This window comes from Spermophilus citellus (assembly GCF_964194105.1).
Source record: "Spermophilus citellus genome assembly, chromosome: 1".
In the NCBI taxonomy this organism is placed as follows: Eukaryota; Metazoa; Chordata; class Mammalia; order Rodentia; family Sciuridae; genus Spermophilus; species Spermophilus citellus.
In genome coordinates, this window is record NC_138182.1 from 243297651 (window position 1) to 243315476 (window position 17826).

The following is a 17826-nucleotide window of genomic DNA, read 5'->3' on the forward strand; positions in this document are numbered from 1 at the left end:
CAGGAGCTAGCAATGGACCAGAAATAGGCTATTTATGTAATACTTAAGATTCAGGTGAGCATTAATTATAAAGAGAAACAGTAACTCCACAGTGGCAGTATCTATCACTGGTGAACCGTGAACCTTGTATGCGTCCTGCTGTGGTGAGCTGAGAAGAGCACAGCGTCTCCTCTGATGGTAGAGCCAAGCCTGCACGCTCTGAGTCTCATTATGAGGTAGCACCAAAGTCAAATTGAGGGGCTTCTAAAACCAATAACCTATAATTATTAAAAATACTAGGTCCATGAAGGTCAAAGAAGAACAAATGACCAGTTCTATGTTTCTAAAACCGAAGAAATATGACAGTAAGAGCAACAGGTAATCCTGGTTTGGATCCTCTGGCTATAAAGGACATAATTGGGCAGCTAGAGAAATCTGACTAGGGTCTTTGGGTGAAGGGTATATAGCAACTGTTTGTGTTGTTCTTGCAACGTTTTTATGAGTATGAAATTATTTTTAAAAAACCTCAAAAGTAACAAATTAACTTTTGTTCAAAAAATTTTATTTACTATAAAGACAAAACACCAAAATAGGTACAAATACTATAAAATTGGTTCAATGGGGTAAAAATTTTAATTAAAATATCTTGATATATTTAAAATAACAAAGGATACATTTAAGCCAAATTTTCTTAACCCAGATATTTTTTTTTTTTTTTTGTAACATTTGCTTACATAGTAAGGTGCTAATAGAAGTTAGCCCTTAAGCCCTGGAAGTCTTAGGAATCATAGTCACACAGCAAATATAATTTCGTTGTGAAAGTGAACTTTGGTAGAAGAAAAATCTATAGGACACCTGAGGTAGTAGAAACTGGAATAAACAGCAGTAGACGTTATTTACAATTTGTGTACCAAATAACATTAAGAACACAAAAATAATTACACAATACAATTTTCAGTCCAGCTTTGATCCAAAGAAAATAGAATATTACATCACATTTGCATTGAAAACAAAACAAAAAACAAAACACCACAATTACCAGCAAGCTGAGGGAACTGCAAACAAACTCAAACACAGTGGATTGACATCTAGAAACAGTTTGAGTTTGAAATGTGGTGGGCATGGTGATCTACAAAGTAATACTGATTAGCTGAGCTTCCTCAGTTTATACAGTTTACATTTCTGTCAGACACAGTATTAATATGACCGATGATCTTCCAGTACATAAAATGGCAAGAGTGCGTCCTTTAAAGCTTGCACATGAGAGACTTGGAAACAATCTTATTAGAATTGTGAAAATTCTAAGTAGTCAAAAAAACCAAAAACAAAAACAAATAAAAAAGCAAAGTACAACACATTTAGAGCTACCAAACTTCACATTTCTGTACTATTTTTTAACTCTTCAAATATTGCCAATCTTCCAAAACAAAGGAATGTAAAATTTCACTAAGAAACACAATCACATTAAAAAAAATTGCCTTTTAAAAATTATAGCAATATATCCCTGTAAACTTATCTTGTAACTTCTTTTACTTCCAATTTGTGTTGTACATTCTAAATGTACTCTATATAGCTTATTTAGTTTATCCTGAGTCTTTGAGATTAACCAATTCTATTTCACACTGGCTTCTGAAGAGTTAAAACTTAACATCTCAAAGTTGTGTTTAATAGTTAATCAGTACATGATTTAAAAGACTCACATACATGAAAGGATAAGAGAGCTACCATTTTCCTTCAGAATTCCATGCATCTGAATTCAACTCCAGATTAAAACCATTAAATAACTGCACAAAATTCAAGGAATTATTATGTAAATGAAATTCAATTTCACTTTTTTTTCTGAACACTTTTTCTAAGTTCAAAGCAAATTTATTTTTTAAAAAATTACTGATTAATAGTTGAGTAATTAGGTTAATTTTTCTTTATCAGCTATGCCTAGTTTAAAGAGACAATGCATGGTGGAAGGAATATAGCAGTTACATTTTATAATCAATGGTAATGATGAATGATGGATTGTTATATAAAGAGTAAGTCTTAAATGGTGTGAAGTTTCCTACCATTTAGCAAAAGAAACCGAAACACTAAAAAAATTCAAATAAATTTGAAGGTAATCCTGTTCTTGATTGTAAGCTGAACAGTTGATTTTGTTAATTTATATTTAACCTGCACAGTAAAAGTAGTGACTGACTCAATATAGGCAGTACTTTATTATATTCCAATTAAAAATTTTTCAATCTGTAGTTAAAAACTCTTGCAATAGCAAGATATTTAATAAATTCTAATTCACACCTAGTTCTATTTTTTTTCCTGTTTTTTTTTTTTCTGGTTTGAAAAGATCACCTTTCCCTGAATATTAAAGAAAAATGAAGGTGAAATGAAAATACAGAACCATAATTTCCAAAAACGAAATGAATGGGCCAACAGTAAAATGCACATGAACCACAATTGCCCAGGCATTTAAAAAAAAAAAATGTCAATTGTGGGTCAAGAAGATATCAACTTTAAAAAATTATGTATTTACTGCTACTCATACCATACTCTGACCTAGAAGAGGCAGATACTGATTTTTTATAGCCAGTGACCAAAAAAAAGAAAAAAAAGGAACGGAATTGTAGAACCCCCTGCTTGTGATCACTATATGAAATGGAAGAATAACTGAAACATTAAAATAGATCCTGAGCCCCTCAGCTGCTAATATTGCTGAAAAAGTGCTCCAAAAAAATAAAATTATGCTTCTGTTTAGTCATGCAAACGTCATTGCTTTCCTGTTCACCTAGGGCCAGTTCGTTGAAAGGCACGGTTTACAGTTTCTGCACAATTTGTGGACTTTTGCATATTGAGCTTAGGTACAGATCATGATTTGTCAATCACATACTTAGGTAAGGGTTCCCCACTGGCCTCATTCATAGCTGTACAGTGGCATGAAGGCCAGTAGAATATCGACGTGGTTTCCCACGAAAGTTTTTTTTCTTGTTGAGCATCCTGTCTCTATTACAGTTTTTATTTGTATAAACTGGCTACCATGTTGTACGGAAGACTGGATGCTTCAGTAGCTCTCTTGATGGAGGTCTGTCCTGAGGTTGAAGTTCTAAACAACGAAGAGCCACATCACGTAAGCCAGGAGACAGATGTGAAGGGATTGATGGGGCAGTAGTTGCACTAGCAATCTGTAAGAAAAAAAGCAATAGTGTTGAAATTTTCCACAAGTGCACTTTGGATATAGAAAACATGTGCATGAATTTCAAAACCTCTATCTATACATGATTGTCCACTGCATTAATTTTTATCTTCGATTTGGACACACCTTAATTCTTAGTATCGAACACCATGAAGAACTAACTTTTTGATAAATAAGTTAAGAATGAATCTAAATAATTTAAACCTACCTACTTCTAATCATAAGAAAACTTTCCCTTTTCCCACCCTAGTAAGTGAATGCTTTGGATTAAAAAATACAGATATAAAAAAAAATTCTAAAAAGTCTATGATCTTATACCAAGATATACTTGACTGATATGTATACACCTTAAACACCAGAAAACAAAAAATACAAAACAAAAAATGACATCCATTCTCCCTATTTCCAAATGTAATCATTCACCTATTTCTCGTATTTCCTTCATGAAGTAAAAAAGTCAATATTTTCATACCTTAGATTTTCTTTATAAAATTCCTACAAAAGGGAACACTTTATACATTCTGCTCTTTTCACTTATTACTATATCTCATAGCACTTTGTAAATCAACACCACCAACTTGACCTTACTCTCAAAATTTGTACAGTTTTACATTGTGTGTATAATTTCTTAGTGTCGGGCACTTCCATTAGTTCAGGTTTTAGATTCTACAATTAAGTGTGCAATGGATAATCCTGAACTTGGCAATTTCCTATGGATAAATTTAAGAATGGGTTCCTAACAATGGGCAGAGCTGAATCAAAGAATAAGGGCATTTAAAATTTGGGCAGCTATTGCCAAATCACTCTCTAAAAAAAAAAAAAAAAAGGTGCTATAGCAACTTAAACTAGCACAAAGAGGTATAAAAATATTTGAAAAAAGCTGTTTTTCTACCTATTTGTGGCTTTCATAGATCTCAAAGTATTTACTGGGAGTTATGGAAACTGAAAATGTCACAGTATAATTCTCTTTAAACTCTACCTGTGAGGAAGAATGCAATGAAATCTGTTATAATATTGAACTGTGCCAATCTGAAACTCATTTCCATTTGTTTCTGGGATTTTAACAAAGCTCTAAAAATAACAGCAAACTTCACACTGATCCTAACCATGAGTATTGAGTAACTTCTGTATAAGACTCTGGAAGGGAAAAAATTAATCAGACATGAACAGACTCAAGGAGCGTCAGTTTGAAAAAGATAAGATGGGAACATAAATAACCACAATATCAACAAAGGAAGGATCAGAAACAGACATATACAAAAATGCTCTGGGAGTCTGGAGAAGGAGCAGATGTGGGCAGAGGTGTAAAGAAACACCCAGGCAGGGGGTGCAGCACTGGGTGTGGGCCTTAATGAGATTCAGCATCTGAACCACAACAGAGAGGGGACAAAGGAAGCATAAAAGAACAGAGGGAAAGTGAGAGAGAACTCCAGAAAAAGACTGTTAGAGAGCTGACTAGGGGTGAGGAGAACTGAAGGAAATTATGGCAGGTGAGGGGGTGACTGTGGGCCAAGTGGTTGACTAAGTCCCAGAGGTACTTCTGTTTATCTTCATACTAGTCCCATGAAATAAGTCCTATTATTGTATCCATTTGACAAAGAAGAAAACAAATGGTAGACACAAAAAGTTATTTTCCTATGGTCACGTTGGCATTGAAAGTCAGAGTTTGAAACCAGGTCTGTATGATTTCAAGGCCTATCAATTGTCTACTCAAAAGGTAAAAATCTCAACCAGTATACTAGTCTACATTGGGAATTTGGGAATTGAAAAAAAGGTAAATAGGATTTGATAATTGATGTAAAGTTTTTAAATAAAGAAAACAGTAAATTAGATTTAAAAAAAATTCTAATTGTGCAAAATACATGAAGAGCTTCAAGTTTTTAAAATGACAGGTATATGTGCATATTTTGCCTGGGGACAGTGATTCAGTGTTTGTAAGAGACTTTACTGACCATAACAACCTGGAACACTGGAAATGGCTGTAAATGCCACATAAAAGTAGTTTAAAGTGACAACACTATCTAAATTTCTGGATATATATACATATACATTTATTTCAAGGAAGGTATGTCTTTATGTTAGGTTGACAGGGAGAACCCATGAGAATTTAAGTCACAAAGAAGTAATTTTTATCTCACAATTACCTTGAATATCAAAGCAAGGTGATTGGAGTGTTTTTCCGCATTCCAAGGTGGTTTTGCACAAGCCATTTCTATAATAGCACAGCCAACACTCCATACATCACAGCTCCTACCATACTGCTGACCTCTCAGGACCTAAAATAAAGCAGAGTTAATTTGGTAACATGATTCATTTAAAAAAGAGAAAACAATTTTGTAGTTCTGGATTCTAAATTCTAAGTTTACTTCAGAGCAAAAAATAAATAAATAACAATTTCCTGGCCTGCCTGATATGTCATTAATAAGCTTAATATCCTATGTAGCACAAAAATAAACATCACAGAATTCCAAAGCAGCCCCCCATGATCTTAGTAAATGATGGGGCAAGTAGGCAACAAATAATCACTGCCTATGAACATGAAGAACTGTGCACACAGTGGCCGAGTTCAGTGGAGCAATGCTCTAATAGTAAACGTCTACTACTGACAAGGCCTGCCTCTGGGCTCATGTCCCCTGGGAATAGATAATTTTAAAATATTTCTATTATGGATACTTTGGGTTTACTACAAAACAACTACTATAAACTAACCCACAGTACTTTGCCTTTAAGAAAATCTATTAAAAATGTTTTGTCATTTTTTCAAGACGTAGAAGGAAAGGATTGAAATAAGGGTCTGAAATGTAGATATTGTTAAAATCTTTTTTTAAGGGCCCTAGAGTTCTAAGCATATACTGGATACCACTGTGAAGTAATGTGGTATAATGCTGTCACATAGACCTCCAAAATATTTTCTTTCATCACAAAGCTACTTCTCACCTCCGGTGCCATAAATGCAATTGTCCCCAATAACTGTCCCTGAAACTCTCCTGCACCAGTTCCTTTTGAAGCCAACCTGGCTGCAGCTCCAAAATCTGCAATTCTGAGCCTCTGACCTGTGCTGTCGATTAGCAAATTGGCACCTGTCAAGAGAAACAGGAAATGATCCTTGTATGTTAAAAACAAAAAGTAAGAACTGATTTTAAAAACCCAGTACTAAGAAAAAAGAAAGGAATGGACTACATGTCAGAGGTTAAGAGAAAGATCCTCTCTTCTTCCTTCACTTTATTTACACACAGATCTCTCCAGTGTAAATAAAATCTAAAACCTCAGAAAGAAAATCTGGAAAAAAAAGAATTAAGGCATACAAAGATAAAGGGCAGAGACTTGGTGAACCTTTCAAAAACCTTTAGTATAATGATTTCCAACAAAATCTTTCTCCAAAATTCAAATTTTAGTATAATTTACATTGTAAGACAAAGTTTTGTGGAAACATACTGGTCTAGACCAATTTAAATTTATGCTCATTTCATAATTCTAGCTTAATAAAAAATTAATCTTTTTTTTTTTTAACTTTTTTTCCTTTAGTTTCAGCATATGAGAGAAAACACATGACACTTGTATTTCCACATTTGGTTTATTTCGCTTAACGTAATGCTCCCCAGTTCCACCCATTTTCTTGCAAATGACCTAATTTCATTCTTCTTTCTGGCTGAGCAAAACTTCCTAGTGTACATATACGCACACCACATTTTCTTTATCCATTCATCTGTTGATGACATGTAGGTTGATTCCATAACTTGGTTATTGTGAACTGTGTTGACATAAACATGGGTATGCATATATCTCTGTACACTTTAATTCTTTTGGATAAATACTGATGAGTGGAATACCTGGGTCATATGGTGGTTCCACTCGTACTCTCTTGAGGAATCTCCATACTGATTTCCATAGTGGCTATATATTCCCACCAAGGTGTATGAATTCCTTTTTCATTATATCCTCACCAGCATTTGTTATCTGTATTTTAATGGCTACCATTCTAACTGGAGTGAGATGAAATCTCAGTGTAGTTTTGATTTATATTTCCCTGATGGCTAAAAATGTCAAAATTTTTTTTTCAGATAACTGTAAGCCATTTGTATTTCTTCTTTTGAGGAGTTTTTTTTTTGTTGTTGTTGTTTTTTGTTTTTTAATTCACTTTCCCATTTAGTGAATGAGTTATTTGGAGGTTTTGGTGTTTTTTGAGGTCTTACTAGATATTAATCTATTGGAAGAGTAGCTGACAAGGACTTTTTCCCATGCTGTAGGTTCTCTCTTCAGAGTGTTGTTTCCTTTGCTGTGCAAAAAGCTTTTAAATCTGATGCTATCCCACGTACTAAGTCTTGTTATTATTTCCTGAGCTACATGAGTCTTACTGAGGAAGTGCTATCTATGCCTACACATTAGAGTATTTCCCCTAGGTATCTTTTTAATCAGTTGCAAAGTTTCTGATCTTATTCCTAAAAATTAACCTTATAACACTCCTTCAGTAGATAGACTATGTGAAGTACTAAAGAGCCTCATTATGAAATACCAAAGTTGTCCTTTATAAAAATGAACTAAACCACAAAAGATCTGAGTTTTTCTTAACAGAAGTTTATGATATACCAATTACTTTAAATAAAACAAATAAAACCAAGAAAAGAAACTTCCTGGGAGGCAGCACAATATGAAGCCAACAAGCCAAGTGATCAGGAGACAGCCTTTCTAGTACTGACATTTCTATAAAATGAGTGCTGCAGATTAAATGACCTTAAAGCTCCTTTAAGTTCTAGTATTCTAGAAATTTGAGTTATTCAGAGAAACAATCCCATAGTTAGAAACTTAGGTCAGAAACTATCAACAAATGTCCAAATTTTAAAATGACATTTATTTTCTTAGTGGAAAATAAAAGAATTCTTACCTTTGACATCTCTGTGAATGATCTGGTTTTCATGGAGGTAAGAAAGGCCACGAAGTAACTGTTCAGTGTAGTTAATGACTACTGATTCCTTGAAGGCTCCATATTTACTCAGCAGATGAGCCACAGATCCTCCTGTAACACAAACACAAAACAGTAATGATTATCAAAAACTTAGGCCAGAATTAAAATTGTCTATTACACTTTGGTTTCTTAAGCTTGCAAGGCAAGAACTGATATTCTCAACTGAAATGTTCAATTCATATCTTACTATCAGAAATGAAACTGACAAAACAAAAACAAACAACAAACCAAACCAAAACAAAAAACCAAGGTGAAACTGACTTCCTAGATCATCTTAAAAATCTCTTAGTTCAATTTTTATAGAATCCTCATGAAGCTAGTTTATTGGAAGCCCAAGATTTCAGAAAGCTTTAGAAGTTAATTTTGAATGGTACCACTTCTGAAACATACAGTTCACTCCTCTATCTTCTCAATCAAAATATACAAATGCCTTTATTACCAACTTAAGTAAGCAATGCTTACATGTTATTTAGCAGAAGGTAAAGAGACCAGAAGGAGAAGCCAAAGGCCCAGTCATATCCTACCATTTACTAACTCTGACCTGGGGCAAGTCACAAACTCAAAGACTTCATTTGGAAGTTTTTACAATATTATTGTTCTTCAAAATTAAAAAAAAATTCTAAGAATTCTTGTTTAAAATATTATAAATCTATCAAATATTATGTATTTCAACATGTTCAAAAATATTTATGCTGCCATAAACACTGTGGACATATAAGTAGCCATGTAAGTACATAACCTGCAATGTAGAAACATTAGAATAAGTTAAAATACATAACATAAAAATAATTAATTAAAATGAAAATGTAATGTCTTTATTCTGAGATAATAGTCTAAAATATCTACATATTATTTTTAATTCTGTTTATAGATTAAGACGACTCCAAAATTTATATAAAGAAAGCATATAAGACAGTGAAATAATTATATGTTTAACCTAAAAAGTAGATCAGAGATAAGCAAATCTAAAAAATCAACACAATCTATTCACCACATCTTTAATCACTTATTTTACTGTATACTCTGTATAAGAGAAAATAAAATTCAGTCTTTGTTCAAGATGACAAGGTTGAATGAGTTTACCTGTACTAATTTTTAAAAAATATAACTTTACTTCTATATTATGTGAAAATACTTCTTAAATCTGTTTAATTAATGATGGCCACCCAGAAAAATATGGATCACAAACCAAATTTAAAAAAAAAGACGATTCTTATAAACCAATACTATATAATCACTTAAAAACACTGGTAAAAACTTAAAGGTAGAGGTAGTATTTTATTATATTTTAAAAAAAAGATAAAACAAAGTAGTTATAATTTATGTTAGTATGTTAGAATTGGTTTGCTTTTAGAAACTTAATCTATTTAAAAAAAAAAAATGTTCATTACACTGTTTTCCCTAAAGAGCAGAAATGTAAGTCTATGCATTATTACTCATAATTTAATACATGAACATACCTGCCATCCATTCGATAAAGAGATTGTAATTGCTCTTCTCACATGTGGCTCCTAACATCCTAATGATGTTCGGATGATTCAGATGGCTCATCATTCTTATCTCTTCTCTTAATGCTTCAACAACTTCTTCTTGCTCAGAAGATGTGTTTCTGACATATGTCACCTGTTTCAAACATGTTCACAAAGATATGAATTCTGGTGTTTCTCTTTAGTTCCAACAACCTGATCTAAAATGAACAAATCCAAATTAGCTTTTACATTAATAGCAGATGGCATTTGTACTCACGAGTGCAGTGTACTTTATTTAAAAAAAAAAAAAACTAGCCAAGTCAAACTGTTTTAGAAAATAAGAATGTAGCATAAGCAGCAATGAAATATCAGAAAAATGAAACCAAAACCAAAACCAAAAACAACAAAAAAAATACTCTTAAAACCAAATCAAAACCAAAAACCAAACTAGGATACAGTCAAGATACTGATTGTTTGAAGACAACGTTAAGATGAGAAAAGCTTGATCAGGGAGAACAATCGATATGATTTAAAAATGAAAGCTTTATTATTTTCACATCTTGATAAGTATGCTCATTTGAAAAGCAACCCACAGAAAGCAAGGCAGTATTACATTAGTATACTGCTGAAGAGTATTGAAACCATACTTCTAATAATCATAACAGGCAAAAACAAATTAAAAACCAAAACAAAACATCCATAAGGCCCATCTTGCTATTATATCTTACAATAACCAGGCTTCAACTTCTAATAAAGAATTCATGAGTCTGTAGTGCTTTGGTAACATCTATTTTAAAACTTAAGATTTCTCAAAGCTTAAATTGCTAAAGTATATAAATGCATGATTACATATGTCCTTTATTCTATTCACTTGTCCATGGTTCATTTTATAATTTGAATAATTTCACTTATGTGCTCACTAGATATTTACCTGTTTAACAGCCATTAAAGTTCCAGTACCCACATCTTGTGCCTGATAACAAGAAGAAAATGCTCCAAGGCCTATCTGCTGACCTTTCAGCCATTCAGTGTCTTCTCTGTAAGGTTGTTTTGCTTTGGTATGTCCTGGTAGAGTCTCTGGTGTCTACATATTAAATGAAAGTAATCTTTTTACTGTTAAGTTAAAAGAGCAAGATTGTATAAAATTAACCTGGCAAAATATCATTCTTGTTTAGTCTGGTTTCCCAAATCACCTATAAAATTCATTTCTGAACAGACAATGCTAGCAACCAATGTTTATTGCAGAAGTGATTACCATTACAGAATCAACCAGAAATGTCTCTGAAATAGGCCAGAACTATTGCTCTTTAAATGATATGGACATTATTAATGTATACTTAATAACTGTATGTGAACAACCTGTTTGCAATGATAAAAACAGCATTTCTGAATTATATTTTAGCATGCCCCAAGGAAACTCTAACCTCTTAAAGATGATACTTACATCCTGTTGAATAATGATAATATCTTCTCCATTTTCAACCTGTAGTTGAGGAACCATGGGGAGGGCATCCTGAGACGCTGACATTGCCATGGCAATTGCTAAAGCTTCTTCTTCTTCAGCTTCCATTTTTTCTTTGCACTTTTGATTATGATTCACATCATCTTTGTAGGTATCATCACTTTCAGACTTTTCAGGAGAGAGGACAGCCACTTCTGACTTAAAAGTGACTGTTGTGTCACTTGAAGGCATAGATGCCTCAAGAAGGTCTTCAATACTGGAATTGAGTTCTGTGCTGACATCTAATCTGCATTTCTCCTCTACTGGTGTGAACACTGTCTCGTCACTGGGTATAACAGCATTACTACTATTGCTGCTACTGCCAAAGCTGTCATCACATTTGGAAGTACTGTTTAGATCAAGTGTCATGCTATTTTTTGAAACATCTCCCTGTTTACTTGTATTACCAGGGGTGGGTCGAGATGGCTTTGGCCTGTGTATGTTACTGGAGGGTAAGGGTCTTGACTGAGTAAAGACTGGAGAAAGTTTATCTGAGTCTTTGTTTTCAGAACAGTTTCTCTGGAATTGTAGAGAAAACTTGCGTTGTGTTTGAGGAGATGCAGAAGGTATTTTGCAGGGAATAAAACCCTGAGGTCTATGCTTGGAGGCATCTGTTACAGAGCCAGCTGGTACAGATGGGGCAGATGAAGAAGGGGTCGATGAGCCTGGGAACATTAATTGGGAATGATGAGACAAAGGAGAAGAGTTCAAACATTGACTGTGGGGTCTGCCTTTTGTTTGAACCATTGGCTTTGGTTGCTCCATTGTTGTAGTGGAACTGTGAAGTCCTACTGAAATGCTGGCCAGTCTATCAGAAATGTCCTCTGAACTGGCACTCAATTTTGTAGCACATAATCCTTTTCCAGTTTTCTCTAAATGTACTGTGCGCTCAAGGGAACTGTTCTCTGTGGTTTCCGGATAGCTATTAGAGGCAGATGCTTGCAAAAAGCTGTCCTGTCGACCATCCAAGGTGTCTTCTATGCCCAGCTGGATGGCCTCAGCAATTTCCACCTCATCAGCAATAGCCATCAAACGACGACGCATCCTGGTGAAGTGAGTGGAACTGGAAACATTCAGCATTTCTAACAGTTTTGAAAACACATGGGGTACTGCAGTAACCATTCTTGCAGAACTCAAATATATCCTTCGAGAGAGTTTACCAACCATTGAGTGGGAATTATCAATGGACTGCAAGGCAAAGGTTAAGAGGGACAGCAGCTTCTTATACCTGAAAGGAAACAAAACAAAACACATTCAATTACTAGACAAGTTCAACGACTATAAAGGTATGGAACGTTAAAAAAGGTAATTTATAGATTGTAAACTTCAAAAATAATTTTGTATGAGAAATCTTTAACTTTTTAATTAAACAGCTTAGACTTTAGGATTCTATGCCAGGCAAATATTAGGGTACAAGTAACTTATCTATGCTTTTAAATTTCTGAGCTTTTCATAAATCTAAACTATACCATTCTTGGAGAGAATGTGGGGTAAGTATGAAGAGGAAAGTCATATATTTGCAGAGGAAAAAAAATCACCTGATTTCAACAGGCTCAACTTGTGAAACATCAGTACTGACAATATGAGGATAAAATTCAGCAGGAAATTCCAATAACAGTCTATCAATAAGACAAAGACGGCCCAGGAGTTCCTGCCAGTTGTTCGATTCAGTTTGGTTTCCAAGAATACAATTTAAGACATAATCAACACCACCAATACCAATGGATCCTAAAAAGGAAAGTAAAAATAAAATGACTTACAAAGAGTGATATGAAAGTCTAAAACAAAATATGATTGAATGGTGTAAGGCCAATGAGAATACCCTGGATTATATTAGTTTTAAGAATTTCTCCTTGATAGACTCATATTTCTAACCTTAGCTGGGTGAATCAATTTACATAATTACTTCAAAATCCTGTAATGGACCCAGCAGAGACTAACTAGGTTAAGGAAAATGATAAAACATGCTGCATGAATTTTAAGTAATAAAATTAAGTAATAAAGTTATTACCCGCTTTAAGTATTTCTCTACCAACTGCCAGCTCTCCTGCTTGGCCTTTACACAATTCCATCAGTGTTGATATGGACAGCTGACTTGTACGGCTAAAAATGAAAGGAAAGCAATATAAATTCAAAATATATATCAATATCAGAGTAGAAATATAAAGCCTTGTGATAAAGCAGAAAAACAATGTTTTCTGGAGTGTTTACTTTTCCACCACTAAAATCACATTAACAATACTACTCCAAGTAATAATAATTATTAGTAGGTCTAATTCATAAATTTATCACATACATTAAGCATAGAATCTTCAGTACTGGCTCTTAGAAAGCAAGTACTTATTTAAAAATCAGATAAAAGGTTTACTTTCATATACTATCTTTTTAAAATAAAAATGAATGCAAATTATGACTTTTTTAATCTTTGAACTTTCATTAAGAATTTTTAAAATTAAAAACAAAACCTTGCTATCCAAAACCCTTATGTTCTCCAGATTGAGAATATCATAAAACCCAAATATCATAAGATCCCTTTATAGTATTTCTTATGTTTTCAATTATTTCAATCCACCAAGTGAACAACCTGACTTTAGAATTTCAGAAAGTGAACAACAAATGCCACAAAACACCCACATTCTCAGAAAATTACCTATTCTAATATTGAAGACTCACATGATTTTTCCTATGCATTTTCAAGTTATTTGTTAATTTGCCAATGTTTTCCAGGTATTTCCCCAAGCAAGTAGAAAACCTCTCATACTTTCAATCTGGAGGCTTATGTGAGAAAACAATGGAGACAAAACACAGACTTCGTGGGATAAGAATCTAGGCACAGCTAGGTACTTCTTTTGTGTGTGTGTGTGTGTGTGTGTGTGTGTGTGTGTGTGTGTGTGTAATGCTGGGGATTGAACCCAGGGCCTTGTGTATGATAGACAAACACTCTACCACTGAATTACATCCCTAGCCCTAGGTACCTAGATTTTGAGACCCTCTGTAAACTAACTCAGATAATTGGGCAGGAAGACAAATATTGAATTGACAAGAGATCTGGGTGCAACAAGAAAAGCAAAATAAGGGAGACTGAACACTTCTTGCAATTCAAGATCTGCTGGGATGTAAAGATGAGCAGTTTCAAACAGTCATGTACTATAGCTATATTTATTAAATGAAAGTGTTTTTTCCTACCATTTTATAAAAGGGGAAAACAAAGAGAACCATTGGTCTGAAAAAAGCATGGCTTATACCCATTTTTACTGTACCAAACTTCACAATTTTCAACTTCATATTTTTCTCTCCACTTAGTATTATTCTCATTTCCTGTCAATTTTTAAAGATATTGCAGGAGAACATAAAATCACAAAAACTACACCATCACAAATAAAGTAAAATTCCATTACAATGAAAATAATGGAAGAGGTTCTTTTTTGATTATGAAAAGAGGGCATTAGTAGGTATAATGATGTCACTGGTGCCTATCCTGTGTAACTCTTTCTTTAAAATGAGATTACACTTATATATATGTGTCTGCTCTTGTTCTTATCACTGGACTTCAGATTATGAAGTTCTTTAAGAGAAGCAATCACAATACAATTTGTGCAGGTCATGCAGTTTTTTATGCTAGCTTTTACTTGTTATTAGATCCTTTTCCTAGACCTTAAAAGTCTTCTAAATTTCTAAATTTTAATTTCAAATCTTACATTAGAAAACAATATTCAAAGACTCACTTAACAAATATGCACCAAATATTCTATGAGGTGTGAGGCTTGTGCTAAAAACTTTTTTTTGGTTTGCTTTTTGGTACCAGGGATTGAACCCAGGGGCGCTTGATCTCTGAGCCACATCCCCGACCCTTTTTATTTTAGTTTCTTATTTCAGGTTCTAAGTTGCTTAGGGCCTTTCTAAGTTGCTGAGGTTAATCTTGAATTTGCTATCCTCCTGTCTTGGCTCCTAAGCCACTGGGATTACAGGCATGTGCCACCCCGCCCAGTTTGAAGCTTTTAATACACAATGGTTTGAAGTGGTGTGAGAAACTTTTCATACAGTGGTTTGAAGTGGTTCATCAATAAGGTCTTACCTATTGGCATCTGCACACTTGACTAGGATGGTGTCTACAACTGGCCGGAGAAGTCTCTGAAGTTTGATTCTCTCTGCCAAACTGTGGCAAGGAGTATATACCAGCATGGCTCTCAAAGTTTTCTAGGGAAAAAAACCTGAAGGTCAGTTTAACTACATTTAAAAAGCATCAGAGACAATGGCCTAATCTGAGACAATGGGAACTACCAAATAAATCATGATAGAAATGAATCATAACTCAAAGTGGTGTTAATTAAAAGGGTGTTTAAGAAACAATGATAGGTATCTTATATTCAACATTCTCACAATGTGCTAGGCAATATGGTTAGGTTTCTTCTATATAACATCACTCCAAATCTAACAGTTAAGATTTTTTCATTATTTTATAGGTGAGCAAACTAAAGTTTAAGAGAGGTTAAGTTTAAAAGAAGTTAAATAATTTTACTAAAGTCATACTGCTAGCAAATGGGAAAATAGATTGTGAATCAGGTCTCTATATCTTACACTAGACCCAATTTAATCAATACATTAGTATTCCAGTTAGTATGATAAATGATGAAGTCACTCAATTCTGACCCCAAACATCATACTGTATTATTTCTCAAGAAGATTTATTAGGCACAAGTGGTAATGCAAGGAAGAAAAAAGACTATGAGAGGTAACTTAGAGGCTGAGTTTTAAAAACATACTAGTTAAGAACTATTCTACAACAATGATTCTGAACTGGAGGCAATTTTGAGTCCCACTGCACATTTGCCAATGCCCAGAGACAGTCTTGCTTGTCATCACTAAGGGGTCTGAGGGGGTAGAGGGGTGAGGTGGGTTTGCTACTGTATCTAGTGGGAACAGGCTATGGATGCTGCTGGACATCCTAATAGTGCCCAGGAAAGCACCCCTGGTGCTCTCCCATTCCTCACAAACAATTATGTGGCCAATGGCAATAGTGCTGAGGTTGAGAAACAATGGTCTAAGAAATATACACTTAAAGTTTTTGTCTGTAAAATTACCTCTTTATTGCTCTCATGAAAGACAACTGTTTAACAGGTTAAACCAGAAAAACAGCTTGGTGTCTAAGTCATGAAACCCTCTTCTGTGAAAAGCTTCCTGAATCTCCATATAATATTTATAAAAAGTCAAGCAAAATGTTTATCATAAATAAATTCTCCTTGAAGAATTAATCTCCAAAAGATCAATTATAAAAATATATAATTTTTCTATAATGTTTTTTCTTTATTGATAGCTATAAGTTTGATAACTTAAACCTTAACCATTCAAATATTATTTATTTGTGTTGAAAATATAAAACAATTATAACAACATAAGATTAAAAAAAATGAATGAATTTGCTCATTATATTTTATTTATTTATTTTGCAGTGTTGTGGCTCAAATCCAAGGGCTCGCTCATTAAACACATTTGCAAAATACTTGAAATATATTATTGTACAATAACATAAATAGAATTTTCAGTGCCTTAATGGAAGGAATGCCACTTGACAAACATATTACTTGATAAAGATTAATACGCAAAATTAAGTAAAACATGAAGAATCCCTAGTAAATGCAAAGGAAAGATATTTTTCTTAATGTGTATTGACAACATAAAAAAAATCAAAGTAACTTTGATCACTTTTAAATCCCACAAAACATTTTTAATTGGTCATGGGTGAGGCAACCACTGAGGAAAACACAAGCAGCAAGACATTGTTATTTGGGGGGAATAAGCAGCATATAAAGGAAACTTTAACAGATTAAAACCAATAAAATTCAAATGATAAATGAAAAATTATAAATTCCTGGGATTATGAAGTAAGAGTAGAATTTGGATTTTCCAAAATTAAATCAGGTAAAATACTTTTACTGTACCTGCCTCCCAATCCCCCTGTCTTTTCCTTCCAGAGACACAGACAGATTGACTTAGGAAAGCAGATACACATTCAAAAATGAGGACCAGCTATAGACAAAAAGACAGTCATTTTATTATATCTTTAAAAGAGTATCTATGAAAGGAAGAAAAACCATAATGATATGTTGTGGAATAAAACTACTTACTAAAGCAGCAACGTACACTTTGTAGACAGGGTCAGCACAGACCATTGATAAGACGCTGCAGCAGGCCTCCACCACATCTCCTGAGATGCTGGCCTGGGAAGACCCGCTAGTGGCTCCAGCATTTGGGCTGCTTCCACCACTGCCCCCAGAATTTCCAGTGCTCTCCCCATTGGCCAACAGCAGGGCCCCACTAACATCATGGGAAAGACGCCTGAGGGCCATCTCTCTTACATTCCAGTTTCTAGAAAATAAGCAGCCAACGAGTTCCATTCCAAACACCTATATCAAACAAACACAATGTGAAGAAAAACTAATAAATCCAATGTGTTGAGTTAAAAATAATTCTTTGATTATTAAAGAAAAAAATATTCATTTTTTTTATTCTTCATTATACTACTCAATTTCAATATGCCTAGTTACTTAGAAATCCTAAGGAGGAATTTTACACTTGAGTCAAGGTAATTATTAAGTCATTAACACCTATTAGTTCAAGGAAAATGATGAGTAAACTCCATGAATTAGATGGATATACTTGTATTTTTAGGCCTGTACCCTTCATGTTTAACAAAAACAAAAAGCCAACAATAAAAAAATTCTGAAGAATTCCAACT

The 17826-nt window shown here is 33.8% G+C and overlaps 1 protein-coding gene across 3 annotated transcripts in view; it reads right to left on the bottom strand.

Annotated features, from left to right (window-relative positions):
- Nucleotides 1-2272: 2272 nt before the first annotated feature.
- Nucleotides 2273-17826, bottom strand: part of MAP3K1 (mitogen-activated protein kinase kinase kinase 1) — an 82515-nt gene continuing 66961 nt past the window's right edge. For 2 of the 3 annotated variants that reach the window (XM_081282019.1, XM_081282018.1), the window contains exons 10-20: nt 17216-17494; nt 15166-15287; nt 13102-13193; nt 12629-12818; nt 11034-12318; nt 10521-10673; nt 9581-9743; nt 8040-8171; nt 6095-6237; nt 5302-5433; nt 2273-3146 (exon numbers count right to left, since the gene is read on the bottom strand). In XM_081282019.1, coding sequence (XP_081138145.1) covers nt 2997-3146; nt 5302-5433; nt 6095-6237; nt 8040-8171; nt 9581-9743; nt 10521-10673; nt 11034-12318; nt 12629-12818; nt 13102-13193; nt 15166-15287; nt 17216-17494 — 2841 coding nt within the window. In that variant the 3' untranslated portion in view covers nt 2273-2996. The remainder of the gene's footprint in view (nt 3147-5301; nt 5434-6094; nt 6238-8039; nt 8172-9580; nt 9744-10520; nt 10674-11033; nt 12319-12628; nt 12819-13101; nt 13194-15165; nt 15288-17215; nt 17495-17826) is intronic. The other variant, XR_014020628.1, reaches the window with a different exon arrangement.